At 40.1% G+C, this 27,941-nt stretch overlaps 1 protein-coding gene across 5 annotated transcripts; it reads right to left on the bottom strand.

The window, feature by feature from the left end:
- Positions 1-27,582, bottom strand: SLC25A24 (solute carrier family 25 member 24). Of its 5 annotated transcripts, none has more exons than XM_064720210.1 (11): positions 27,179-27,582; positions 26,037-26,157; positions 11,757-11,883; positions 11,200-11,287; positions 10,650-10,761; positions 7,820-7,978; positions 7,327-7,479; positions 6,129-6,236; positions 4,326-4,493; positions 3,146-3,296; positions 1-2,492 (listed from the first exon to the last, which is right to left on the bottom strand). In XM_064720210.1, the coding sequence occupies exons 2-11, from the start codon at positions 26,064-26,066 to the stop codon at positions 2,314-2,316; spliced, it is 1,275 nt and encodes a 424-aa protein (XP_064576280.1). In that variant the 5' UTR covers positions 26,067-26,157; positions 27,179-27,582; the 3' UTR covers positions 1-2,313. The 5 variants fall into 5 exon arrangements, with proteins under 5 accessions (XP_064576280.1, XP_064576279.1, XP_064576278.1 ...); XM_064720209.1 differs by lacking the exons at positions 26,037-26,157; positions 27,179-27,582 and adding exons at positions 22,988-23,164; positions 25,135-25,185; XM_064720208.1 differs by lacking the exons at positions 26,037-26,157; positions 27,179-27,582 and adding exons at positions 22,988-23,255; positions 25,135-25,150.
- Between the last annotated feature and the right edge of the window lie 359 nt (positions 27,583-27,941).

Genomic DNA, 27,941 nt, shown 5'->3' with positions numbered 1-27,941 from the left:
AAGGAAACAAAGATTTATTAGAAACTGGTAGTTTTATGGAGCTAGAAAGGTAAACATACATTTAAGAGACAAAGAATACACAATTGACCACAGTCATCATCATCATCAAGGCACATAATGAAAAATCAAATCTGAAACAGTTCATCTTTTCAACATTTGAAAAGGTCACCATGATTTCAATACTCATAATGGCACTTGCACACTATAAACAAAATGGAACAAGTCTGGAAGATAGAAATGCAAAAGTAATCTTTACATCACACACACAATACATTTGCTCATTGATCACAGTCAAACAAAATTATCAGCAACTGATCTCACAAATCCCACAAAGGTACAAAGATATTGGCAAAACCCAGGAAAACTCTGATCAGAAAGGCATTATACATATAAATGATTTGGATAGAATGACTTTTTTTTTGTAAAGTGCAAAGTCCAACGTTTCCCTAAAGGGAAGGCCAAAATACAGCTAGAGCTGCCATTTTCTGAAATGTGGTAAAAAATTCTATAATACAGATTTTATGGAATTGCTATGCATCAGTTTATGGATAATAAACATCAGCCATGGAAGCACTGAGCACAGATTTACATGTGATTGCTGTTTGAAAAATATGGCCCATAGCATATGTAGACAAGGGAGATTCAGGCAGTTATTTTTGCTTTCTTATTTTTCAGCTTAAAAAAAACAACAAAACAAACATGCACCCCTCATGCTCACCCAAAAAAAGAAAGAATTAAAAAGAAGACCCTTAATGACCTTAACAGAATAAAATTCTTCCTTCAGTAATCCAATTTCAGAAAGTGGTCTAAGAGCAGTTGCTTTTAGAAGGTCAAGGTAAGTATAATCTCGAATTTACCAAGATTAAGACACTACACATTACAGAAAGGAGAAAAAGCCTAACAAGAGTCTGGTAATAATTGTTAATCTATTTCAGTGTTCAGGCCTGAAGGCAACTGTGTGCCCCTCCACACACACGAAGAAAAAAAATAAAAAAAGAAAAGGAAGTCACTTTGGAAGGACTTGTACATGGAAATGCCTGAAGTTCTGCATTGAGGAAGGGCTGCTTTGCTTTTTGAGGAGGAGCTGTTTCTCAAGCACGAGCAGGTCTGCATGCATGCTTTGCTTTGCATGCTGCATTAACACCATGCTGATGGGCACCTGAGGTCAGCACTGCCACTTGGTCACCTGGACAAAACACTTCAGTATTTTATTATCCCAATTTCACACCCACAGCCAATGTGCACAGAAGACTGATCTCGCATGACAAAACTGTAAAAATCCTTTACATAATAATGCAATCCTCTACTGGCTAAAAGCACAGAGTGGATGTAGCCCTCTGAATAAGGGAAAGAATGGAGAGTCCAAAATGACAAGCATTCCTGTTCCCAGAGCTATGAACAGCTCTGCCATTGGCTGTACTAGAATTACAACCAGCTTCGTACTGGATCCTTCATCCTGTTTTTAAATAGCAACTTGCACTTGTATGGAATGGATCTAACATCCAATCTTTTTCTGTTCCTGTGTATTATGATCCTATAAAATATACAGCTGTAACCCAAATTATGCCATAGTTAATGGTGCTGACATTTACAAGTGCAATGAAAAGCAGGTCCAGTGAAGCAAGTTATCAAAATTGCTGATTGTATTACAAAAATACCGTGTAAATCCATTTGAGGTATTCTGATTCTGCAGAACAGCAGTTTCTCAGGCTCTCTAAATAATGAAAAATAAAAAAGGTTTGCCTGAAGACAAAGGTGATGGGCTACATTTTAATGTGTTATTCCATCATTGTGTGCATCCAAGATGCTATTTCTTATGAACTTAACATTCAGTCTTCAAAAACAACAAAAGTGCTCACTTCTAGGCATGCAAAATGTCGCCTGTGAATTGCTTGAGTGTAGGCAGCATGACAAAACACAAAGTCACTTTCATATGTTCAGTATCAAGGCAGTATAAACTTCTCCTACCTTTGGTTTCATCAAAGACAAATACAAGTTTAGAAAGGACAAATTAAAAAACCCCAATGAGTAAAATATGCATGATTTCCTAAATATAAGAACATACTGCTGATTTAAAGACAGTTTCTTGATTTTTTTTTAACTCAGTGACATTTTAAAGTGCAATATAGGTATCTGTTTAAAAATGGTGAACCAAAATTTAAGAAAGTTTCTTCCCACTTAAGGACAAATGTGGAAGTCGCAGCATCTCTCTAGAAAGATCTGTCTCTAATTGTGAGAGCAGATTACTTGAGAAAACATTATTGTTTTGGTGTTTCCAACAGCATTAGAAGCATCTCACCTCTTTCCTTCATTTCATGCTATTCCCAAATTCTGTTTCATTTTTTCATATACAACATAGCTGATGCTGACAGCTGGAAGCACTTTCATAAAATTAGGGGCTATGCCCCTATAAAGTCCTCGGAGTCCCTCTGTAGCAACAATTCTTTGAAAGAGACCAACCATGCTTAACTGTGGAGCTCCTTCCACTGAGGCTAGAACAAAAACATAATGTGTTATAAAACAGTTCTAGTAATAATAAAAATCTTGTGCAAGTCTCAAACATCTGGATCATGAGCCTACTATCTCAGGTCCACTGAAAAGAGATGTTTTAATCCCAGACATTTGGGAGATATCCATGTGTCTAAATCCCAGGGGAAAGCATTATCCACCTATGTTCCTTTGGAAATCTAGGCTCCCATCCTTAAGTCTATGCAGAAACCTATCAAACAAAGATCTCAACTATGAAATTATCCTAATGAAATGCCCTACAGAGCAAACATTGCTGTCTGCCCTCTCAGGACAATTCAAACCCTATCATTTAATCTCTAAAATTTAGAAAACATTGTAAAGTTTAGAAGAGTGCTTCCAGACTATGACAGGGGCTGTGTCTGGTAGTCTTGTATGGAATTGGCTCTCAGAATATACAAAGCACCAGTGCTTGAAATGTTACTTTTTAAATTGAGTATAAAGAACAACAGTGTTGGGGGTAAGAGGGAGAAGGGACCAACATTAAGAAGAATTTTCCAGATACATCCTTAGTTTTTCCAAGTTGTTTTTTTTTATTCCTATGTCTGTGCTAGAGCTATCCCACATGATACAATTTTCATGTGACCCCACAGAAGCATTTTCAGGAAGCACTACTGACCTTGGGCCTGCATGCGTGTTCTGATGAGAGCCAGAGGGTAACTGGCCAACTGGCCACACGTGCTGGACACGGTGCCACAGCCCAGCAGCACAAACACTCCTGGGTTTGCAGAGCTTGATGCATAGTGCTCTAGCCATGTGCTCTTCAAGAGCTGCCAAGGTACAAAATTAAACAGTAAGACAAGAGATTTGCATTCAAAAAGGTAACCAAGTGCTTCTTTATTCATAACAAATCCTGAGGGCTCAATCCTGAAAAGCACCAAATTCCCTGGATCAATTTCACTACATGCTTGAAGTACACAGGTAAACACCTTAGTACCTAGAAGAGAAATCCTTAGAAGATCCAGCAGCAGGAAGGGGCCCATGCACCCCAATACTTTGGGGAGAGGAGGTGGGAAACAACCCAGCACCCCACAGAGTGCAACAAAAACTCACACATCTGTACATATCACCCCATGCAGAAACAAGGATGCAAATTGTAGAAAAGAAATTCCATACAGCTTTTAAAATTTTTGTTCAAACACTTCTGATGATGGCTAATGCAGTGTCAAAAAAAGATTTGTCTAGACTATAAAAAAAATTAGTCTGTGTGTCTGAGTTGAGACACTTTGAAGCAACACATATTATCTAAGGTAGATAAAAGACTTTCAGCATTGCTGGTGGGTGAAATAGGTGCCAGTTCATCTGGAAAGGAAGGACACAGTGTTTCAAGCTCCTCAGAAAAGCTGTGTCAGCCAGAAAGAATTCTGGTAACATGCACAGACACAGAAGGAATTCAGGTTAATATAATCCACTCATAAACCTAACAACTGGCAAAAAATGTATAAACTATCATAATATGAATATCCTTTTAAAGGCATGAATTTCCCATAAAATGGGTATGTTCCAGTCTAACAAGGTTAGGTAAGTATGAAAGCTTGTGGTACTGCCAAGGTCTGTATAATCCTCTCATAGCACGTTTCCTGCTTGGTACTCTTGCATGGAAGGGCCCATCTGCCCAGGCACTCCTCAAGAGGGGCAAACAGAAACATTGAGGTCTGGTAACATCAGTGGAAAGTCTCTTTTGTCTTTTTAAAATTGAACCAGCTGTAATTGTACAATAATACAAGCATTCTAAATATATTTATGCTTTTTGTAAATTAATTAATTACAGCTACATGCATTCAGTGATCTAATCTCACCTCATAAACAGCAAGGTCAATGCCAGCATAAGGAATTATACCCAGAATATTAGGAATATAGCCTTTATAGAAGGCCTTTGGACCTTCTCTTTTTAAAATCTTCTTAGCACAGTCAAACATCCCAGAATATTGTCCTGTTTTACCCACAGCCAATCTGGTCTTTAAAACCTAAAAGGAAAAACAAAAAAGCAGTCTTAATTACATACCTATTAATTAATCTATTTTAGATATACAGTATATCTCTGCTTATTGAATCCTCTAGAACTGCTTTGCACTTTGGTGCTGCAACTCTCTTTTGATTGCTGGTAAAGCATTGTTAGCAGCAGGCTTCTTCAAGTTCTGTCCTTAGTGCAGAGCACCACACATTACTATACACTAGCTTACAAATGCTTAGCCTTTTAAAATTGCATTTTAGCTTTATTTTCTTGATTAAAACAGGCAGTTATTTGATCAACTTGAAGGCAACAGTGTAGGCAACATTCAATAGAAGTATTAGCTAAGGCTCAAGTGAGAGCACTAACATGCTAGCAGATGATACTTCTGATCTGGGAACACTAAAGCCTATTAAGAAAATAATATTTCAAAAAGTATGACACTTAGAGAGGTAGTTGAGGACTACAAGGAATAATTGTGTCTCACTACTGAAACCCAGCACCTGATTAATAATGCAAGCAAGTCTGTACTGCATCTTAGGACAAAGAAATTAGTAACAGCATCCAAAAGAAACCACAGAGGAAGTTTCCTGATCAACAATTTGGTCTACTTTAAAGCCTCATAAGATTGCATCTCCCTCAGGAATTTCCTGGCACTTGGCTTTTCTCTCTTATTTAGAAACATCCTAAAAACACTTCTAGGACAGTACCATATCTTTGTGAGGAAGACCAGAAGATATTGTAGAACAGTTCCCTTGTCTCCCCTGATCAGTGTAATCCAGACAATTTACATCATGTTTCAGTTCTTCCCTAACTTAACCCATCTCTGTACTCAGCTCAGCTGGGACTGACCCTCTGGAACAGCAAGGATGCTCTTTAAAGAGATCATTATTCCTTCAGCAATAAAAACAGTTCCATTCCTCCTGAAATCCCCATCCATGAAAAAGCTATTTAGGTTACATTTGCCATTTCTACCAAACTTCATGTTGGTACTGGTTTAGTCCCAGCCCCAACATCTATTCCAACAAGGATCTGCACAAGTGATAAACCTTGTGGAGAACCAGCAGTAAAGAAAATATGTGTTGCTTCTGTGAAATGGTGCATTACAGTTACACTGGAGCAGTTAATATATTAACACTAGTTAAATTGCAGTGTGCAGTACCACCTACAGGTATGGCCTACAGGGGAAAGAGCAGCCAATCCACCCAGCCTGAGCTGTAGCTCTCACATCCTTCCCTCACACTGTTCTTATCAGACACAGCTTCCCATCATAACACAATAGAACTTCAGATCTGTCCAGACAACACTATTCCTTGCTTACATATAGCAGGAAAAGGATTTAAGCCCAATTTACAAAATGCTTGAATACATACTGAATTGTAAATGTTCTTGGATGATCTTTTTTCCTTCACTAGGTTTTATTTCAATATTGTTTAAAAAAATACTATACAGCAAAATACTACAAGAATCAGTTAGAACTTAGTATATTCTAAAATGCCTAGCACTGAAAGTCTGAAAGGAAGTCCAAAGTAAAAAAATTAGGGTACGAGTCTAGAGTGAAATTTTCACAATATTTTCAAGAGCAAAATGGAGTTTACTTAGGAAACAAACCAAACATTTTTCAGGCTCCAATGGAAGCAGAGTCTCTTACCTCCATGGGATAAATAGAAGTTTGTGCTGTTGCTCCAGCTAAAGAACCAGATACAAATCTTTCAACAGTGCCTAACTTTCCATCATCCCTAGTGAGTATCTTCTTATACTGTATAGTTAAAACACAAACACACATTTAGTAGTGGTAAGAGTTATTATAAAAGGCAAAAGCATAGTACAAAATGTCTTTTCAAGCTGCTCATAGTTTTTCATGCATTTACAGTCACATTTGCTAACCCAAAAAGATTCTCCAGAACACAATAAAAAACATTCCAGCCTGAAAGAAGTCTTAGATTAAACACCTCAGTCAGCCATAGTACCATCAGGTATTCTGCAAACAGCCAACTGAAGGGTACCTACACTAAGAATTCCAGAAAACAAAGAGGAACCAAATTCCCTTGCAGATCTAGTTGTCCAATCAAAGAATGAACAATTTCACAGAAGCACAGATTCAATTTCACAGAAGCACTTTGAGCACTGTACATACTGTGTCATTCCATGAGTAAAGAATAATGTGCCCAAAGTTCCTCTGTGGCACCAAAATCTGCTGTTCATTCTTGCATCATCCCCAGATTTATTTGATTTTTTTTGTTGTTGTTTTTATCTCCTCCTTGTACAGAGATGTGCAGTGTGCTCATTTGGTCTTACTTCAGGCACTAACATGCCTCACAGAGCAAAAATAAATCTCATTTAAATACACCAGAATGGGAGTTCATTTTCCAAAGGAGGATTAGGCCTTAACATGATGCTTAAAGCTGATTCAGAGGTAAATATAACTCTGAAATCCAGGATGAGGGCATCATACATAGCACCGTGATATTTGACTTTAAATGAACCCCCTGTAAGTTCAGCTAGCATAATGTGCCAAGTTTTTGCCTGCTGTCACTTTGCAGCAATAATCAAGGTATTAATGCAGTACTCCACACAAGGCCATGCAGAATCAGGGACAGCTTAAAACATGTAACAGACATAATTCATCTGCACTGCTTAGAATACAACAGTAAAATCTGCCTAACAGTAAGCATTCTACAGACTATTTTAAATCTGAAAGTCACTCAAATTACTATGACAAAATCCCCAAAAAGGGGACAAGTTGGGACAAGGGGACAAGACGATAGTACAACAATGCCAATAATGAACAGTGAGAGTGATTTAGGACTGTATTTGGCTTTATTTTCATTATTGATTTATCATCCTACCTGTTCATAAGCCCAGAACTTAATAGCTGTTTCAGGAGCTATTTTCACAACATTTACACCATTTCCCCTCCAAAGGGACCGGACACCACCTTCTTTCAACATTTGCTTAAAACCGCTGGCTATATTCATTTTGTTTGACTTTGAACCATGAACCTAAAAAAAACCAAAAGCAAAGTCACAGTACAGAACATGGCTCTAATTAGATTATAAAACTCATCATATTAAATTGATTAAATATATCAACTAACAAAACCATATGCACTACTGAAAAAATCGAATTTTAGTAGCACAAGTACTGTAACATTGTGCTTACATTTTCCCCACATCTATAAAATATCATTTTTATGAACACAAAAAAACCCTGAAATAGTCAAAACACAGCCAGACCTCTGCAATTTAAACACTACCCTTGGCCCCCCATTTTTTCCCAAGAGATCTCTAGAAACTGAAGTGACACACTGGAAAGCAAGACATAGTTGAACATTGCACCTACCTGCATCATGACTTTGAGGCGGTCTAAGGGTGCTGTGCCTGTTCGAGAGACAGCACCAGCCACTCCTCCTGCCAACAGCTGCTTCCACCACTGCCCACTCTTCTTCTCTTCCTCTGTGAACTCATCTGGAACAGTCAAACTATCTCCTATATCCAATACCTTTATGAATCCAAAGCAAAGATGTGCAAATAACTACCTCGTTCCATCACCTCAGTTTTATCCACAGTTCTAACTCCAAATGAATATACTACCTAAGAATGTGCAAATAAAGTGCTAGTTACAAATAAAAAATATCTCTAATTTACATTCTATAATTAACTTGCTATGCATTACTATTCAATGAAAAGCAACTTTAAGTGACTTCTACATAGATATTTAGCAATAACACCACAGACCCACCATTTCAAAGACTGCACCATCATCATTAAAAATTACCACAAATTTCCTCCTTGAGTATGGCCCAAGCAAAGACATTCTGTCATGATCAGCAGTCCTTTAAAGTCAGCACTAAAGCTCAAATGCTTATATGTTGCAGCTAACCTTTCACCAGACAGTCTTGTGGGATTACTTTGGTAATCTCCTAAGGTTGCTAACAGGAGATTTCTCTCACGGTCATTTATTCACACATGTGGGATGTCTCCTTCTCCCAGACTCCCCAGCATTTTAAAGCAGGGTTTTAACAGCTGATATATCAGAGTATTCTATTTCCAGTGACTGCTGGTTCTTATCCTACCAAATGAATAGTTTGATAGATGCCTTATAGATTTTCTTATCATCAGTTATACTCAAAGACACATATAATTACTTTTTTCAGCTGTAAGCGTTTGACATTTCACTAAGGGGGGCACATTTGTATTGCCATTGGATTTGATCAAACAACATTAATATAGGTTTTAATGATAAAACTAAGACATAACACTATGAAATCTCACATGTCCCTTTTGCTCTTAAGTGTAACCTATGATCATCATACACTATGAAATCTCACATGTCCCTTTTGCTCTTAAGTGTAACCTATGATCATCATACATGAGAAAAAGTATACTGTAGATAATGCAAATCTGCTATTACACATAAATTAAATTTATAAAAAGAACAAAAATTTATTAACTGATAAGTATTATTATAATTATATATAATATATATTTTATACAGAAAATATATAATGTGTATATATATAATATATATAATTATAATAACTGACAAGCCTTTGAACTACCATTGATTTTATTAATTGTAGATTTTAATTTTAATTATATCCCTAATTTATGCTGCATTCTCTCTCTGTCATTAGATAGAATACTGTCCTGGTCATTTGGGACAAGAACTGCAGAATTCAGAGTGTAAATATAGCCACTGAACAAAAAGGATAAGCACCACCTATTCTGGATATTGAACACACACGAGATTAATTGGAAAATCCTTTCATCTTTCTTGCATTTGAGGTTTCAAAGTAAGTTGCTCAACTACGGAGACATCAAAAGATCAATCAAAACTCTCAAAACAAATTCAGTGTTCTAAGAGGTATTATGCATATCTACCAGGGTTTAAACCTTGTGTGTACTGAGATCTAAACACAACTAATGAAGAAAAAAGATAAATTTGAGGGCGTTTATAACAGAAAGGCCACAGCTACCATAGTAATTCTGTGCCAATGTAGCTATGTGCTTGGAAGGGTCTGATAGCAATTATATAATAAAAACAGAATTGTAAGAGCTGTCTGTGAATGCCAGCCAGGCTGGGAGGTTTCACATCTGCTCTTATCTCAAAGACCAGCTGTGGTGCTGGATTTTGCCTGCTGTGATAACTGGGTCATCAGCTGACTGCAACACCAGGATCACAGGAGACTCCCTCAGCTGTTTCTTGGGGGCAACTAATGACATTCCATAATAAAAACCAAAAATACAGATCTTATGTGTCATATTAGTAAGGAGCATTTTATGAAAGCAGAGGTTTTTGCCACTGAGCAAGCTGGGACCAGGACAATTTGATCTCATAGCAGTGCTTCCAGTGCTCTCTTCAGCAAACAGGGAGCTAACTGCCTTTTGGCAAGCATTCCTCAGCTGAGGTTGTACAGTGTCAAACACTCCAAGCTCTCAGATCTCATAAAATGTTTTTTATTATGGAAATGCTGACTAATCCTTGGAGATATAAATGGTCTCACTATATTCAAAGGCATCCAACCTTACTTTATTTCCTCCAATAATCTACAGGAAGGATATTTAGCAAACAGGATTACTGTTGGTTTGCTTACTTTATTATTGTTCTTAAAAATCAGTCACTGAGGTGTTAACAGCTCCATGCAATAAAAACTTAAAACATTTCTCTGCACAGTGGATATTCTGTATGCTTAAATTTAATTCTACAGCACAAAAGAACATGATGTGCACAGAAAATCACCAGTCAAGACACCAGTGATTTTATGATAATTATAATGATACTATATAACGCAAATACTAATGTCAACAAAAGAAACAGTTGAATTGCCTATATAAGTTGTTTCAACAAATCAAATCGTACTGTAATGTGAAAAGAAAAATATTTCATTGTGGTTATTTTCTGTGAAATATCTCCAAAAGAGCAAAAAGATTCTGTCCTAAGAATTACTGATAATTTTTTGCAAAGTTTAGATGACATTGTTCATTCAGAAGGATCTCATCTGACACAATCCTGCTTGTAAATGGGAGAGCATGAAGTGAAAAGGAAAACCAAACAATACAGATATGCTTGAAACATAACAAGTGTGAAGCTGTTATAGTCAATATCACAAATTAACACATCAGAGATGAACTTAAGAGCTACACTAGGTTAAAAGGGAAGTTGAACTTACAGTGGAATGTTTCCAATATCGAATTATTTCTTCAATGTCTGTAGCTGGATTAAACATAAAATGATCTCTCCACTCATTCCAGTCTACTGTCATTGTCCCATCGGCATCAATACTGAAAAGAAACAGAACAAAACTATATAAGGAAATAGTAATGGTGGGGTTTTGTTCTGGATTTTTGCTCTTTCTTCCCCCTCCCCTCTTTTTCTAACTTGGCTTATCACATCAATAACAACAGTAAATTCCAAACTGACTGTAAATTCCATACAGTGACTTCAAGGCTGAATCTGCCATGGCCTTTCAAAACTATGCTTCTCTTATTCAAGTGCATCAGTCCTATTCCATTTAAAAACATAATACAGTGCTTCCTTCTATCAACAACCTTTACAGAGAAATAAAGCCACATTCTCCTCCCAGAACCAGATACTCCAACAGTAACTAGCAACACCTTTCAAAGTCATAATCCCATTCATCCCCCTCTCTGAAACAGAAAAATATAGAAATTAACAATACAAGGAGGATTAAGCTGCCTCAAAAAATAATAATTCCTGACCTTTGCAGGATCTTTTCTGCCTGTTTTTCTGAAATGTTTATACCCAATATCTTGAGGGACTGGACAACTTCTGAGGCTTCAATTTTTCCTTGAAACATTAAAATAAAGATGATACATATTTAAAATGTGGATCTTAATAATGTGGATCTTAGCACTTTGGAGTTCATTGCAACAGCTGAATAATTGCAGAGATTATTTAAAAATCAACTTAGCACAGATGACGTGTTTTGATTGTCTGCTACAAGGACGAAGCAAATAGGATGCAAATATACAGTTAGTTAAAAACAGGTTTATCTTTAATAGCTAGAAATAGTCAGAAATTTCCTCACAGTTTCTCCATCTGGGGAACAAGGAGCCCCAGTTCAGTGTACATGGAGAAAATAGAATAAAGACTATTTTTTTTTTAATCTATAGCAAACTCTAATTATGATCATGTTAAGGAAAAGAAGGATTCCATATTCACAACTTTTTTTCCAGTCAGACAAATATAATTTACACTACTTTTAATGCAGTTTCTTCAGACAATGTTTGAACAAATAAAATAAATCAAGGTATACCATCATTGTTTTTGTCCAGGCTCTTGAATGCCAGTTTCATCTTTTTCTCATGTTCTTTAAGGTACTGCATAAACTCTTCAAAATCCAGCTGTCCATCCTGGTTAGTATCCCCAGCTTTAAAAATTTTCTATTGAGACAAAAATGAGTATTTTATTTGTCCAAATTACAGCAGGTCACAAGCATCATTTCATTTTCAGAATTTAACACTCTCCCTATTTGCATAGGGAGAGAAAACACTTGGCAGCAAATATAAATTTAAAAAAGTATGATTTATTATTTTACATAACTTTTCTGTGCAGAAATTGTAAGGTTTCTTACCAGCACTGGCAAGTTATACCTACAGGTATCAAATAATTTGTGGAGGAAGAGGTGGGGGACATGAAAAAAACCTGAGAGAGAACAAGTTTAAGCCTGTGAGCTTCCTGTACATGAAATTTGTCAGTAAAATAAGCAGAACCTTGACTATCATCTTAATAAAGTGATCTATTAATTATGAATTATAAAGATAACAAGTACAAACATCAATTAACTCTCTAAATGCTGACCAAATACTCACAAAGACCTTGCCCCACTGGCACATGCAGCCCTCACTGTTTGAGAGAACACGGCTTTCTGCTTCCAACTGAAGCCCTGACTACAATTTTAAACAAACACAAACACACTTATCTTCCTTTCTTGCATGTGCTTCCTAGGAACTGTCCTGCAGATAGAAACACTTCATGTAAAATTAACTATGCATTGAATGCATGGTATGCAATTGCCAGGACTGCAGGAAACAAGTCTCAAACACAGCCCTGGCAGACACTTCCCCACCAACAAAGGGCCAGGAAACTTCACCATCTCCAGGTGTGAAAACTTCACTTGTTAGAGAAGGGCAATTACAGCAGCTCTGCAAGCAGCAGCCTGTGGTTGCTGAGGCTTGTGCTCAAGGCAAGGCCAGGGAAGCTCTGCAGGGTTTAGGAGTTGGGCTTTGCAGCCCAGCAAGGGCAGCTCTGGGCACGGAGAGCCAAGGCCACAGCAGGGCCACGGCCGCTGCCACAGCACTGCCCTCTCCTCGGGCAGGATGTGCAGGAAACCAGCCCAGAGCCCTGCTCCAGAACACAAGAGTTAAGATGTCTTATCCCCTCCTTTGGACACTGGTCCCTGTGGGCTCCCTCGATGTGCAGAATCCTGGGGGGAGCACTGAGCAGCAGACAGGAGACCAAGGTGACAGCACCATCTCCTCACTAACTGCAGCTTCACAGCACTGCAGCTTACGTGCAGCACAGACACTGAAAAGAGGCAAAGCTGAATATTCTCACTCAGCTTCAGTCCTGTGCAGATCACACAAGGCCAAGAATGGAGCAGCAGAGCACTGGGCTTTTGTGCACAGTGAAGGGAATTGCAAAAATCCAGCAGAGTCAGCTGTGTGTGCTCCTGCTTCTTGAAAAACTCACCGGTGCCCTTCTTTTCTGCAGCTGAAATTCTTCCAAATTTCAAGCACCAAAAATTCTTCCCCATATCTTCTATTCAGCAGACTGCCTTGTGCAACTGTAGTTTCTGAATAAAGTAACCCTCAGGAAGATTTGAATGGCTGGTCTAATCTGCAAAATCTGGTTTTAATTCTGTTTATTCCTCTTTAATTAGCAGAGGTACTCAAAAGACCAAAGTCCAACAAGTTCTAGGCTACAGAAACTGAACACTAAGGAAGAAGAAAACTGGTGTATTTGTTGCAGGAGTCTGAAAAAGACTGAAAGCATCTACATACATTTATGTTGCCTCCTTCATCTTCCCTATCATTCCACAAAAAGTAATGTACTTCAAAGCTTCATCTCAAAAAATCAAAATTTATAAGATGATCAAGGATTTCTCAACAAAAATGAGCAAACTGATGTGGTATGCCAGTGAAATGAGCAACTTATTTACCTTCCACAATACAGCAAGTTGTGCACAATAAAAATCAAGTCAAGATACTACATATTCAGATAACTGATTTGGTATCACCTTTGAAAAACAGTGTTCTTATTACAGTCATAAGTCCAGCTTGATTGTAATTTCTATTAATAACCTGTCAGCACAGATAGATAAAGTCATCAATTCAGTTCCATGTCTCTGTCAATACGGTTAGAGCTGTTCAGAATTTCCCATCACAAAAAAAAAAGTTAGTTTACATTTACAGATATTTATGGATACAGTCCTGACCACAACCTTCTAACAAGAAATTAAGAAAGGCTAATAGATTAATCATTTTAAAAAAAATCCAAACAAAAAACCAACCAAACCCCACCATTAAAATTACTCTAGTTTGAAGAGTCCCCTCTCAAAGACACTCAATCCCAAGACATCTTTTACTCCACTCATGGCACCTCATGCTGCAGGGTCCGAGCGTCCTGTTGGGCTCCCACACCCTCCTGAGAAGAGGTGACTTATGTGCCACTTGGAATCACTTTGTGTGAGTTCTGCTCCATTCCAATTTTTACTGTTCCCTGTTGCTTCCTGAACTACACAAACCAAAATGCAGAACAAGGAAAGTGGTTTTCTGTCTCACATATCTGTGAGGACAAAACTTGAACTTAGTTATAACAAAACCTCCACTGCTGAGGACAATGTCAGCCAAAGAAAACAGGAACTCCTAGTTAGTTTAGAGAGCTGGTAATTTCTGTATGTGAAGGGGGGCACCTTTCAGTTCATCTGCCAAAGAAATGCATTCCATATTGCAACACTGAGAAAATGGTAAGCACAAACACACTCTACATTTCCTACTTTTGTTTTGACAGTTATTTTCCAGACTTCAAGTCAGTCTCAGCCACTCTCAGTGAAGCAGAACAGAAATGACAGGGAACAAAAACATATGGCACATGTGTTTTTCTCTCAGTTCAAATCTAAAAGCTCATGCAAACAAAAGCCTCTTGCTGTCTGTAAGGTGAACTAATTATGTGGGTGTTAAAGTTTCAGATTAAAATCAGTAATTTGCAAGTTGTGGAACTAAAGGAACACCGAAAGAAGCTTGTCTTCTACTTGGCAGGCAGAAACTTCCTCCTGGGGGATTCCATGCTCCATGGGCACAGCCAGCACAAAGACACCTCTGGATTCTGTGGGGAGCCTGGCACACTAAGTCTAGGTACAAACTGCCCCTTCACAACATCAAATAGTAATTCAAGCTGGAAGGAACCTCTGGAGTGCATTGAACTCAACCCCATCTGAAAGCATGTCTAATTAGATCTAATTCCATCAGCTTGTGTGGGACCACATCCAACTGAGTGTTGGACATCTTCAAGGAAGGAGATTCCACAGCCTCCACAAGCAAACTACTGCATCAGTCAATCACTCCCCACTTCAGTTCAACATTGAATCCAACTCTGCTCTTCTGCATTTAACATACCACTAGATTTTGTTTAATTACAGTCACTTGTCACTCTCCCAGTGCTTCTCAGATGGAGGAGAACTGGATGCATTTTAAAATAGGCATGCTTACAATAGAGCAGGACCCAAGGTGCCAACACTTGCCTACAAGTGCTGGGAAACAATGTTTGGCATGCCTGCCACATAAAACCTGCCATTTGTTACTGCCTTACTGTGGGATCAGCTCACCTTTACAAAGGCTCAGATCCAAATGTTTGTTTTTCAAGGCACACCATTGTTTCTCTCATTGTCTAGAAACTGTAATCCCAAGCAATAAGGATAATTCACTGGGTAAAATGAAATGGTGACCACATAAAGAACTGTTAATTACTGACAGATACAGGAAGACAGTTTAGATGATGACATGGGGTATAGCAATGTGTGCTTGCAGCCCAGAAAGCCAAGCATATCCTGGGCTGCAGAAAAAGAAGTGTGACCAGCAGCCCAAGGGAGCTTCCATCCCTCTACTCTGCCCTCATGAGAGCCCACCTGGAGCCCTGTATCCAACTCTGGGGTCCCCAGCACAGCAAAGACACAGCCCTGGTGCAGCAGGGCCTGAGGAGGCCCCAAAGGTGATCAGAGAGCAGCAGCACCTCTCCTGTGAGATGCCTATGAGGAAAGGCTGGAGTTTTTCAGACTGAGGATAAGAAGGCTCCAGGGAGACCTTATTGCAGCCTGTTGGTACTTGAAGGGGCTTTTATAAAAGACACAAACATTTTAGCAGGGCCTGTAGCTATAGGACAGGGAGTAATGGTTTTAAATGCAATGAGTGTTGATTCAGATTACATATAAGGAAGAAGTTTTTTATGATGAGGGTGGTAAAACACTGGCACAGGTTGCCCAGAGCCTGGCAGATGCTCCACCCCTGGGAACATTTGAGGCGAGGCTGGGTGGGGTTCTGAGCAACCTGATATAGCAACCTTCCTGTATTGCAGGGGAATTGGGCTACAAGACCTTTTAAAAGTCACTACCAATTCAAACAATGCTATGATTCTGTGCTCTTTCTTTTTAATGCTACGGGCCTTCACACAAACAGACTAAAATGCTCCTGTGCTGACCTATTTGCTCATGACACTGTCACCTTTGCCTTTCCTCCTCTTTTCTTCATAATTCTACATTTTTGTTCTTTTTCTGTTGCATATTTTGTTAGTACAGCTACTTTCCAAGTCCTGCACAACAAGGCAACACCAACACAAGAGGCCACAAGCAGACTGAAACACTGAAGGTATTTTTTTTTTTTAATTCTCCATTATATAAATCATGTTGCAGTGTTGAGTTCCTACTCCATCAGAAGACCTCTGTATTTGGTGTGGAAATGTAACTCAGTCAGCAGGTCTGTTAAAAAAAAAGAATTACAGACAGGCTTTATATACACATCAAAAACTCCCTACCTTTCTCTGTAAGTGTCCTGATGAATTATTTGACTGCTCTATGCCAAAGTTTTGAACTTGAACACATTCATGGTTACAACATAAAGGCAATGAATGCAATACACTAATAATCTTGATGTTTTTATGCAGACTTCTCTTAAATTCACAGTCTGATTTTTACATTATTTAGTATCATTATTTGTGTATTGTGCATGAGCCTTCACATTCTGTTTACAAAACTGAACTGTGCATGAAAGGTGGGGCTGCTGAGTACAAAGGATTACCAATCTATTCATTAGCTTGTTATTTCAGCTAATTAATATAATGTAAAGAATATTAAATAGGAAGTGATTCATCAAGAAGTTACTTGCTTCCTATCATACTATCTACAAGACACAAGCATAAAACAGCACTTCAAGATACATCACTGGTGCAAGCAGCAATTATGTGTTCTGCAATCTGCAAGCAGAGTTCCAAAGGGCACAGATACACATGCTGCATACAAAGAACTCCAGCACCACAGTAAGAACGTCATCATGTCTATAGACACTCACACTTGACATTTGCTTTTAAAGCAAATTTCACATATGCTTTTAAAATCAGAGTTACTAGATATAAAATCAATCATGATACTGGTTTTTTCCCTTCTTCAATTCTTTTCCTCTTAAGTATTTTTTTAGCCATTCACATAGCTCTGCAATCTACAGTTTTCAGTCATTCATCTGTAATATTACTGGATACCAAATTCACTCCCAGCTGAAATATACACAGCACTTCTCCCTTTACTGGACACATAGTGGACAACAGCCTTTTTCCTATTTATATCTGCTAAGATCACACAAATTTATGCAGACTGTGATAACCCAAAATCACTAGCAAAGATTACATTAAAGTCAGCCTTGTCAAACCACATCAGCTGAGAGATAAATCCAGCATAAAGGGACAGGGGCTGAGGATGTGTTCACACAGCATTACAGCCCAGCAAGCCCCATAACACACGAACTAGACTGACACTTCACCTCCAGAAATCCAGCACAACACTGGGTGAAACCAGAATTTGCACTGCCTCTAAAGGCTCCCAACTTCTCCAAATTCAGCATTCATTTTTACTCTCTTGCCTCCCAAAGGATACTACCAACATGTAAATATATCCAAGCAGGCCCTTTAAACCTGCTACAGACAGACATCAGGAGCCCCTCCATTCCAGCAGAGCAGCCGATGTTGCTATCAGCTGCAGAGCTTCCCCCTCCTGTTCCCTGTCCTAAGCACTGCTCTTCCCTGCAGCAGGACAGCACTGGCAGAGACTTCTCCCTGGTCCATTGCAGCTAACAGAATCTCTAGAAAACGGGACAAAAAAGGACAAGATGCAAGCGTGAGTGTGCGCTCCCAAAATGCCTCGCAGAGGCTGCTCATTCAGGACCTGGATAAACTCTCTCAACTCATAGCTATGAATTAAATTTCAAGAATCTGAAACAGCATACATGGAAGATGCAAACTATTCCTTGAACTTTCTTTCAGCATTCTTTGCAAGTTACACTAGTATTTTTGACTTTGAGCATACTTGGTAGACTAAGTTTTCCCATTAAATACGGCAACTCTGTTACTGAGGCATCCCAGTCATATTAATTTCAAAAGATTTAACAGTTTCCCTTGTTTGTTCACCTGGAACGCACTGCTGTCTCAGGGATTTCGCAAAGCATTTCAACACAGTGGTAAAGAGAGGTCTCAGAGGTGAGGCTTCCCATATTTGGGAATTCTTGGCATTCTTGCACTTTGCAGCAACAGGAGGAAGAATTAATCACTCACTGTTACCCTGTCACTGTTGAAGAAAAAACCTATCAAGTTAGTATTAAAAAATAATTCATTTTGAATTCATTTTATCTCTTTGGATGTTTGAAGTGTTATGAAAACAAATTTAAGATTTATCTTGCTCTTTCATATGGAGATTTGGAGACTAAAGCATGTATCAGTTAACAGCTTCTGAAGCTGTACACATAGAAATGAAATAATGATTGACATGTTTGTTTACAATGGAAGCAAAGTAAATTGAATACATTCAATTTCAATTTACTAACTGAACACATTACTGAAGATATTTGTGGTATTTCACAAGTCCCCATTACCATCATAATCATCACAGCTATTATGACCAGAAAAGGGAAATTTAAAGGATCTAAATGGCTCCAGTTTTCTACAATCACATGACATCTGTTTTGGTAAAAAGTTGAAGATGCCAGACTACTCTAAATCTATAATTTAGATTTAGAGTATAAATCAGGTTTTGGGCAAACTCTTAAGGTGAGAGAGAGCTTCAATTCATACAAAGAATGACACAGAGACAGGGAGGTACTGAAGCTTTTAAGACTGTGGGACTGCCTATCAGGCATGATAAATTCTAAGAGTAGATACAGTTTGATACAAAATACTCATGTATCTTCCTTCAAGTTGCCAAAGTAATCATTGTTTCTTCTGTTTCTAGCCAAGCTACAACATGCTTAAGGAGGCTTCAGTTACTTTGGTCTTCTACCCTTCTAATTTTACCACACAGGGAAAGTTATCAAAATTAAAATAAGTGCAAAAATCTTAATAAAGCAGTGGAGAAATATTTAAGGACACATTTAGCTCAGTCACTAAACAGGTGTGTGCTTTCTGGACTAAGAACTGCTAGGGAAAGCTCAAGCTCTGAAGCACTATCTAGGTGCAGGTGTTAGAGGCCGGAGAAAAGCACAGAAGGAAACAAATCACACCTGGGCCATTCTCAGCCATCCCCATGCTGAGACACAGCAGTGGAACACGGCACAGGGGCCTGCCTCACCTGGCAGAATTCTGAATTTCCTGTGGTTTACATGCAGAAACATACTTCAGGTGTTCTGAGTATTTTTCGATGTGATTGGACTCGAATTTTCAGAACCAGTCAATGACTCTAAATTGAGCATTTAGATGGCCTCTGTCACAGGTGTGCATTACAACAGTCTGATTGTTGTGAATTCAGTCTCATTAGGCCCTCTCTCCACCACACAGGAGTCCCTTGACGCTGTTTCTGCATCCAAAAGAGCTTAATGTGGCCAAAGGCTTATGTCAAAATGTTAAGAGAGTTAGTCCAAATAAGATCATTAGGCTGGTTCCAGAATGTAGTTATTCATTTCAGTAACATCTTTCTACTCCTAGTCCAGAACTGAATGTGTAAATAGCACCTGAATTTGAATATGTGGCTGTTCTTATCCCAAACCGAAGCTTGAAATATGGGGTTCACCTCCTACAGATTTACTGTAAGGACTGATTGCAGCAGAAGGAAAGGATGAACAAAAATAGTACTTCATCCAACCACTCACACCATTTATGGTGCTCCCGCCCACAAGACTCACAGCATTCTGAAGACACAGCATGAGATCATTTGTGATCTGATCCCTGCATCTACTTTGTGTCCCTGCTTATCAAAGTCACTGTACAATAGCTGTTCATATTGCTTGGAGAGCAACATTTGATAGTTACCACCCTGAATTCCTCCTTCATAGATAATGATGCATCATAGCAGGTATCTTTTGCAAAGTAACCCATTCCTGGCAGGTGATATCCTACAATATAAAATTAGGAGTCACCCTGGCAGCCTCCAAGCAGCACACATTGCAGATTTCTCAGTCATTTACTTTTGTTCATCAGATAGTGCCAAAAGGCAGGTCAAGTAGAACACAGTCAGGAGGTTCTGTCGGGTTGAGCTGTGGGGGGAAAAATAAAAGATTCTTCCTTCGAGGGAGATGCAAAACACCTTCAAAGCTTACCACACAGGTTCACAGCTGATGGAAGGTGCAAGGAGACCTGTAGTCTATTACTCAAGTGGACAGTAGCTTTGTTTCTTTTAAAAAGATGCATATTCCTTCAACAGAGGAACCGCAATTGAAGACAAAATTGCAAAACAGTACTAGTAGCACAAACACTATACTGTGAAGGTGGTACAATTTTGGATCAACCAACTGACTTTGCAGTGAAATACAGTCTCTTTTCCACAGGTTAGCCAGAAAGCAGCTGTGCAGCTCAGAAGGACAAAGGCCAACACTCCCAGGTATATGCATTTCATCCTACGTGTTGGAAGCCAACCTTGCAAGAGATTTTTGAAAAGCTATCGAGTCTCTGATGCACCAAAACTGACACTGCTCTAGGATATCCCCAGCTCTGTCCACACCATGGTGCCACTATGCTGGCAGGGCTGAGCAGCTCAGTGGAAAACCCTTTGCCCGATCATACAATATTTTTATGTCTCAATTCCTTACTCATTAGTTATTAGTAATTATAAGACTACTTCTGCCTCTCCAAATGTGATAATTCAACATCTCACTTCATTAATAAAGTACCTGTTTACCAAGCAGTAAGAAAAATGAATTGAACATCACTTTAGAGCTTGAAGTGGGAGAAGGCAGCATTGAGCTGCAATAAAGTACAGGAAGCAGATTAGCCACAAAAAGGCAGGAAAGACACAGAAGGCAAGACTCACTGAGGCTCTCATATTACAAGAAGTCCAGTTATCAACAGGTACACAGCACTACTCTAGTGTCTGTTTCCAACTGTGCCCACCCTGGTGTAAAACACCGAGCACACAGAAGTTTCCCTGCACTCCAACAATTATTCCACCCCTCCCAAATGAGAGGATGACTCATGGCTTGTACTGTTTACTCGGTGTGTCTTTAGCAACTAAGGCAGCAGTTCCTGCTCTCTGTTACATGCAGGTATGTCTACATTATGCCTGTTTCATGGGTATCCCTTTCAGTTTATCCTGAAGCAACTGAGAATAATCTGACATGTACTCAGATGTGCACAATTAATGAAGATTTTGAGAAAGAACTTGGAACTTCAATTCTAAATCGCTCAAATATTCAGCAGCACATCAGGGCTTCCAGTGAATTATGTGGGAAGACCACCTTTGTTAAACATCAGAAAATTAGCTGGCCACCTGTTTCCCTGTTGTTCAATATAAGTAAAACCCCCAAATTGTTACAGTCAAACTGGTACAACAGGTTTACAACAATGTGTGTATAAATGTGTGACTGGAGTTCATAGCTAGCATGCTCTGAACACTGTCAACTCTCATGGATAACCCAAAAGGCCAACCTGTCCCTCCTTTAATGACAAAAACCTAACAACACAAAAGGTGCCTATTGTAAAGGTGATTTTGACCAGCAGCAACACCGAAGTGAAAGTGTGCTTTATACTCTTGAATAAACACCATTCAGCTCAAGAGGCCTGTTGGATACTTTTCTCTTAAGTATAGGAGACAGAGAATTAAATATAACAGAAGGAGGCAAAACAGAAACAAAATAACCAGACCACAGGGAAAAACTGTCACACAATCCGCATAAGGTCACTGAACTATTGACCCAAAACACCTTATAACAATGGAGTCAAAATTTAAGTTCCTTTTCCTGCACCGCCTTCAGAAAGTGTGCAACAGCTAGTACAGGCACAGCAGTGGAATGCCATGGAAACATTCTTTAAACTGGAACAAGCAGAATTGTTACAATAGTAGCTTCCCCCACACTTCTCACGTGTACCTGCTCATCCTAAATAAACCCATGTCTGTCTTGTCAGCACAGACTTGCCTTACCACACAAACACTTGCGTCCACAGAATTGTGTATTAAATGATTTTATGTGCTGATCCCTGGGGATTACTGAAAATAATTAGGAAAGAGAAGTTTCTTTTCCAGGTAACAGGTCAAGCCTGCTAGTGGAAGTCAGCATCACACTGGAATGCTTGATGACTTAAGTTTTACTGACTTCTGAGGTCACAACACTGATACAAAGGAATAGTCCAACCCATCACTGCAGAAGCCACACCAGGAAGAATTTCAGGACTGTCGGCTTCATGGTTTGATGGCCACTGTTAAAAGTGTGCATTTTCTAATAAATTGCCTCAATATCTGATAACAGTCCGTGCCAAGAAGAATAACTTCCATGTCTATGTGTTTAGATTAAATAAAGTTCTGAAATTGCAACCTACAGCTATGCAGATTTCCACTACCTGCTGCCCAAAGCAAACCCTAACTTACTCCGATCTAGATTATGCACGGGTGGAGTGGCGGACAAAAGCTGTAAATTACCATCCTTTATCGCGCCGGAAGAGGAATGTGCTACCGAATATCACTCAACAAGAAGTCAAAGGATGTCAAAAGTCCACACATGATGAATAAACCCTCTTGGCAGAGGAGCCGCCGACAGCTGTAGGCGCTCGGGACCCTTCGCCTACAGCCCGGGGCGTGCCTGTAGAACACGGCCCCTGGCGCTGGAACTGCGGCGCGGGGAAGGAAAACGCCAGGCCGGAGGCCGCTTCCATCAAGGAGCGGCCCCAGCCGCGCTCCCGGGCGCGCCGCAGCCCCGGCCGGGCCGCGCCCCGTCCCCCGGGCAGAGCCGGAGCTGCGGGCGGGGCGGCGGGGCCGCCTCTCCTCCCTCCCTGCCCAGGGCTCGGCAGCGGCTGCGGGCCCGCGCTTACCTCCTCCGCCTCCTTCCCCAGAGGGATGCCCATGGCCCGGAGGCCCGTCTGCAGCTCGGCAATGTCCACCCTCCCGTCTTCGTTGAGGTCCAGCTTTCGGAAGAGGTTGGCGTAGCGGGACTCGCCATCCCTGTTCCCGTCGCAGGCGGCCGCCGGCAGCAGGAAGCCTCGCAGGAGCTGGAACATGTCGGGGCCGGGCAGCGCGTACAGACGGACAGCGTCCCTCGACTCCCGCCGGCTGGGCGCGGACGAGACACGGCCCGCGATGCTGCCAGCGCTCGCAGCTGCCAGGGGAGGGGAGAGCAGCGAAGGGCGGCCCAAACCCGCCCGGCGGCGAGGGGCGGAGAGAGGGCGGGAGCGGCGGGGCTCGCTCCGCCCGTGCCGCCCGCCCTCAGCCCCGCCGCCGGGCGCGAAACGTGCGCTGAGGGAGCGGGGGCCGCCCGCAGTCCCTCGGGCTCCTCACAGCGCTCCCGCCCGCGCTTAGGCGCTTCTAGCAGCCCGACGCTTCCAGCTCAGTCAGAGAAATCCCATAAACGCCGCAAAACACCTAGTTTGGATACTTAGGCTCACCCTAGTTTAGCGGTGGAGAGCTCAGCTGAAAGGGTATGAAGAGCATCCCAGCCTAAGTGCAGTCTGAAAGAGCTGGGCTACTTGGCCTAACAGAATAAACACCAGAAGAAGAAACGTCTAGTGTTTTTTTCTTCATAATGGCTTCATAAATAAATTAGTGGAGTTAATGGAAAAGTGCACAGGTGGTCTAAGAGTAAATGGATAGAAAACGTCACCAAACAGTCTCTCTTTCCACAAGAGAGTTGCAGTGAAAAGAAATTTCAGCTGCTACTAAATTGAGCCTTGCTTTCCTGGTGCATATTCAGCCAACATACGGCCATGGAAAATGCATTTCAGCATTACAACAGAAACTCTGTAATCTTGCTCACAGAGTAATTAATAAAGCTAATGTTCTAAAGTGTCTGACCATGAACTAGTGTTTGAAAAGGGGCTACTGCTACTAGGACTTGCATATATAAAGTCTGCTGGATTGTGTTATAGGTTCATTGTGTCACAGAGTAAGTGGTGTGGGAAGGAACCTCCTGCTCAAAGTGGGCTCATCCACGAACTCCGACCAGGTTACTCAGGTCTGTATTTCATTCTTAAAGACCTCCAAGGATGGAAGCTGGACAATCTCTCCAGGCAGCCAGGCCTAGAGCCTGACTGTCCTCACAGGGAGGAAGAGCTTCCCTTCTAAACATTGAGCTGTTCTCATTTTGCTTTGTGTCTGCTGTCTTTTATCATCCTACCATACCCCACTAAAAGAAGCCTGATCCTATTTCCTTTGTACGCTCTCTGTAGGTACCAGGAAGGTGGAGGCCTCCTTTTTATTTGCCTCAAAGCCTTATTTTCTTCTGTAAATACAACCCAGGATTCTGCTGGCCCATGCTCAGATTGCTCTCTACCAAAATCCCCATGTCCTCTCAGCACAGCTGCTCCCCGTGGTTGCAAGGAACCATTCCTTCCTATATGCAATACTTTGTGTTTATCCTCATTGTATTTCATAAAGTCCCTGTCACCCCATTCCTCCAGCTTCTCTGCATGGCAAGCACACCAGAGGGTCCTCCACAGTTTGTGGGAAATACTGGAAAACACGGGAATAGGCAGAGCCTGATTCACCCCTATCTGGAATAAGGAAAGTGAATACTGCTGAAGGTCACTGCATCCCAGCAATGTAATACTGCTAAGTAGTACAGCCTGTGATTCCATTTTCCCCTTATACCATCATCCTTACATCCTCATCTAATGCAGTAACATACACAAGTAGTATCTGAACTCATTACTGAATACAATACGTAGATAGATGACATACACAGGAATGAAAAACAGTGCTACCCTAAGCTCTCATTGCCTACCAGTAGGTTCCTAATAACCTCCAGCATTGTCACTGTCTGAAGTCTAAATGTTCCACCTATTTTCTTATGTACCATACTAAGTGCTGTATGTGTACTATTAATACCATACATGAATTAGAACCACTCAAAAAGTGACATCAACACTCTGTCATTAAAACATGCGAAAAGTTAGTGCCAATAGTCCAAAATCCAAGGTAACTGAGGAAGAGATGCTGTTGTCATCTTATTGCAAAACTTCCATACCTGCTCAGTGATTTCTCATACACAGCTCCTTGCAGCACTGCCTCCTTCTTCACAGAATGGCCAACAAACTCCAATTCTCTTCATGGCACAACCAAGTCTTTTGTAGCATTGATCTTCTTATTGGACACAGCTGTGGCCTGTTAAGGGCAGGCCTGTTCCTAATCTTTGGTGATTAATGCAGCTGCAACTCCTCAGGTATGAGACTACCTTCTGCATTATCTTTATTTTCTTACATTCTATCCCTCCACAAGATGCATTTGTTCTTCCTGAATAAGAACAAAAAGCTACTTGTGGCAGACTTGGGTTTTATAAATGCATCCTGCATAGGTATAATTTATATGGTGTGCCACACTGTTCAGAGCTGTGTAGGAAGAAAGAGGAGGCCACAGAAAAAAGGCAGATAATAGCTTGCTGGTTTGACAATGAACATGTGCAAATAGATCCTGCTTTGACTTTTATGCAGAACAGAAGCTGGAAGTACCAGCTGTGTATCATTGATCCAACTGTATATCCATGATGAGACACAGCAGTGAAATTCATTATTCAGGTTTGCAGTGGTCTCCCTAAAACTGGAGTAAGTAGCACAGAGCTGTGCAGAAGGCATAAATGCTTTGCCTTCAGTAAGACTGGCTGACAATAGTGGGGAGGTGAGAGGCTCGGGTATTTCACACATGTTGACAGGTAAACCATTAGGCACACTCCTGAGAAAGCCATTGCTCTTCGGAAGATACAGACACTCCTTAGGTGCAGTGAACCTCCTGCAGGGACTGAGGAGTGAGTCTACTGAGACAGTGACCACAAACAAATCCACAGATCTGCCTCATTTATATCAACAGGAAAATTAGTCTTGCGTATGATTTGGAAACTAGCTCTACCACAACTATAATTTCTTTACAAATTACCTTGTTTGGCATGTTTGGGAGCTGTTTCATATACAAAGCCCCTGTTTGCTAAAAATGAGTCTTGAATATTCCATGACTTTGCACACTGATTTTTAACTTGCTTGAAGGAACTGCAAAGGACCTGCAAAGGACAAGATCTGAGTCAAGAAATACTTTTGCCCAAGACATCTTATTTTAAATGTTAGAGTGGGGGGCTTCTGGTTTTGTTGGCTTGTGGGTTTTTTAAAAATTCTATTACATTTATATTTATTTTAGTCATATAAGGCTTTTTGCTATCAAAATTGATTAGTATCAGAAGAGCAAAAACATAGCCAAAAAAAAGCATTTAACTTACCAGAAAAAACTTTTAATCAGTGTTATATCAGTACATATACAATAAATATTTAAATTACATCAATACAGTCCACTTAGATGAAGTGCTATAAATATCACAAAACCTCAGAGACTGGAAGCAGACTTGATATATATTATTAATATACTAAAAGACAACTCAGCTGAATTGCATTATTAGGTGTCTACTTTAGATACTGTAGCTCTTTTTCCATGAGGAAGGAAGCTCTTCATAATAATCCTAAGATTCTGAAAATCATCTACTGCATGAGCCAGAAATAATTTCTGGCATAACTCCAAGAACTGCAAGGAAGTTGAGTAATATTTAAATTATGAGATCAAATCCAGTTCTGCTACACATTTAAAATGGTCTGTTAAATACATCCAGAAGTTTTATACCACCTGATGGGGAGCAGTCTTCACTTCACACACAGGAGGATATAATTAAAGAACACAAATACAATAAATATTTAAGAGGCAACAAAGTCCAGTGTTTTTATTTTATTTAAGGTAAAATGAATATTTACTTCATTATATACATGTAATTAGCTCAGTTTTAAACTAACATTATAAAATAATTCTTAAAAAATATGGAATCTTATTATCATATAATAAACTATAGCAAATTTAGATTTTTTTCACATATTTTTCTTTCCCACTTCTTGTCTAGCACACAGCATTGGACTGGTTTAGCATGAGAAAGATACAATGTCTTAATTCAGACAGACTGGTGCTGTAATTCAGGTAAATATAATTTACAAGCAAGAAGTCATGACTTAAAATCATCAGTGGAGGTTCAGCTGGGTTCTTACCTCTCCTGTGACACATCCCCATTTTGGAGGGCACTGAAGAGCCCAGGCCAGGGGCTGTTCCCTGAACTTTGTTTGCAGCACAGCTTTAAACAGACGAGCCACAGAAGGCAGGGATCCCTCAGAGGGTAACCCAAGGGACAGCCCTGTGGGTCTGTGCTAGACAGTGCAAACACATCTGGGGGACTGAGACTGCAGCAGCATGAGAAATGGCATTATTACAGAGTTCACCTACACACATGGCATTGAGCTCCCACCAGCCTCACTTTTTAGTTTAATTTCATTGCAGGCATCCAAATGAGTCTCTCCATGACCAAGACAAGGTGCTTACAATGGGCTGCTGCAGGAAGCACTGATCTGGACACAGGTTGGAGCCCAGACCTTACATCAGATCCATCTAAAGCCAAACACAGAAGCAATTCAAAGCTCTTCTGATGCTACTATTCTCAGGAAAAAGAGCTACAGAAATCAAGTGCCCAACAGGAAACTGGTGCCACAGAAAACATACAGATGAATACACATCACATTAGCACAACCTCTAACAATGATGATACTCTGCAGGATTTAAACCTCCCAGAGACCTGTGCTTCAGCTGTCCACTGAATCACCTCTCCATAAAGAACATTGCCTATTAACTCCTGCAATTTTGTAACTGAAATTTTACCTTCTTCAGGAGAGCAAACAGTTCCTGAATTATTTGTTTCATTCTACTGTAACTGGGGCATTTTGTAGAACAAGTTTATCTTGAATTTTTGAGATTTTGTAC

Source organism: Zonotrichia leucophrys, chromosome 8, assembly GCF_028769735.1.
Source record: "Zonotrichia leucophrys gambelii isolate GWCS_2022_RI chromosome 8, RI_Zleu_2.0, whole genome shotgun sequence".
In the NCBI taxonomy this organism is placed as follows: domain Eukaryota; kingdom Metazoa; phylum Chordata; class Aves; order Passeriformes; family Passerellidae; genus Zonotrichia; species Zonotrichia leucophrys.
Note: the sequence above shows the minus strand (reverse complement) of the source record. Positions and strands in the feature narration are given on the sequence as shown.

Bases quoted from the DNA above. Each gene is read 5' to 3' on its own strand.
- SLC25A24 (XM_064720208.1), bottom strand. From the start codon at position 23,173: ATGTTCCAGCTCCTGCGAGGCTTCCTGCTGCCGGCGGCCGCCTGCGAC. The intron at 10,762-11,199 runs GTCAGGAATTAT...GTTTCTTTTCAG, and splicing joins GCAGAAAAGATCCTGCAAAG to TATTGATGCCGATGGGACAA. The intron at 4,494-6,128 runs GTAAGAGACTCT...TTTTCCTTTTAG, and splicing joins CTTCTATTTATCCCATGGAG to GTTTTAAAGACCAGATTGGC.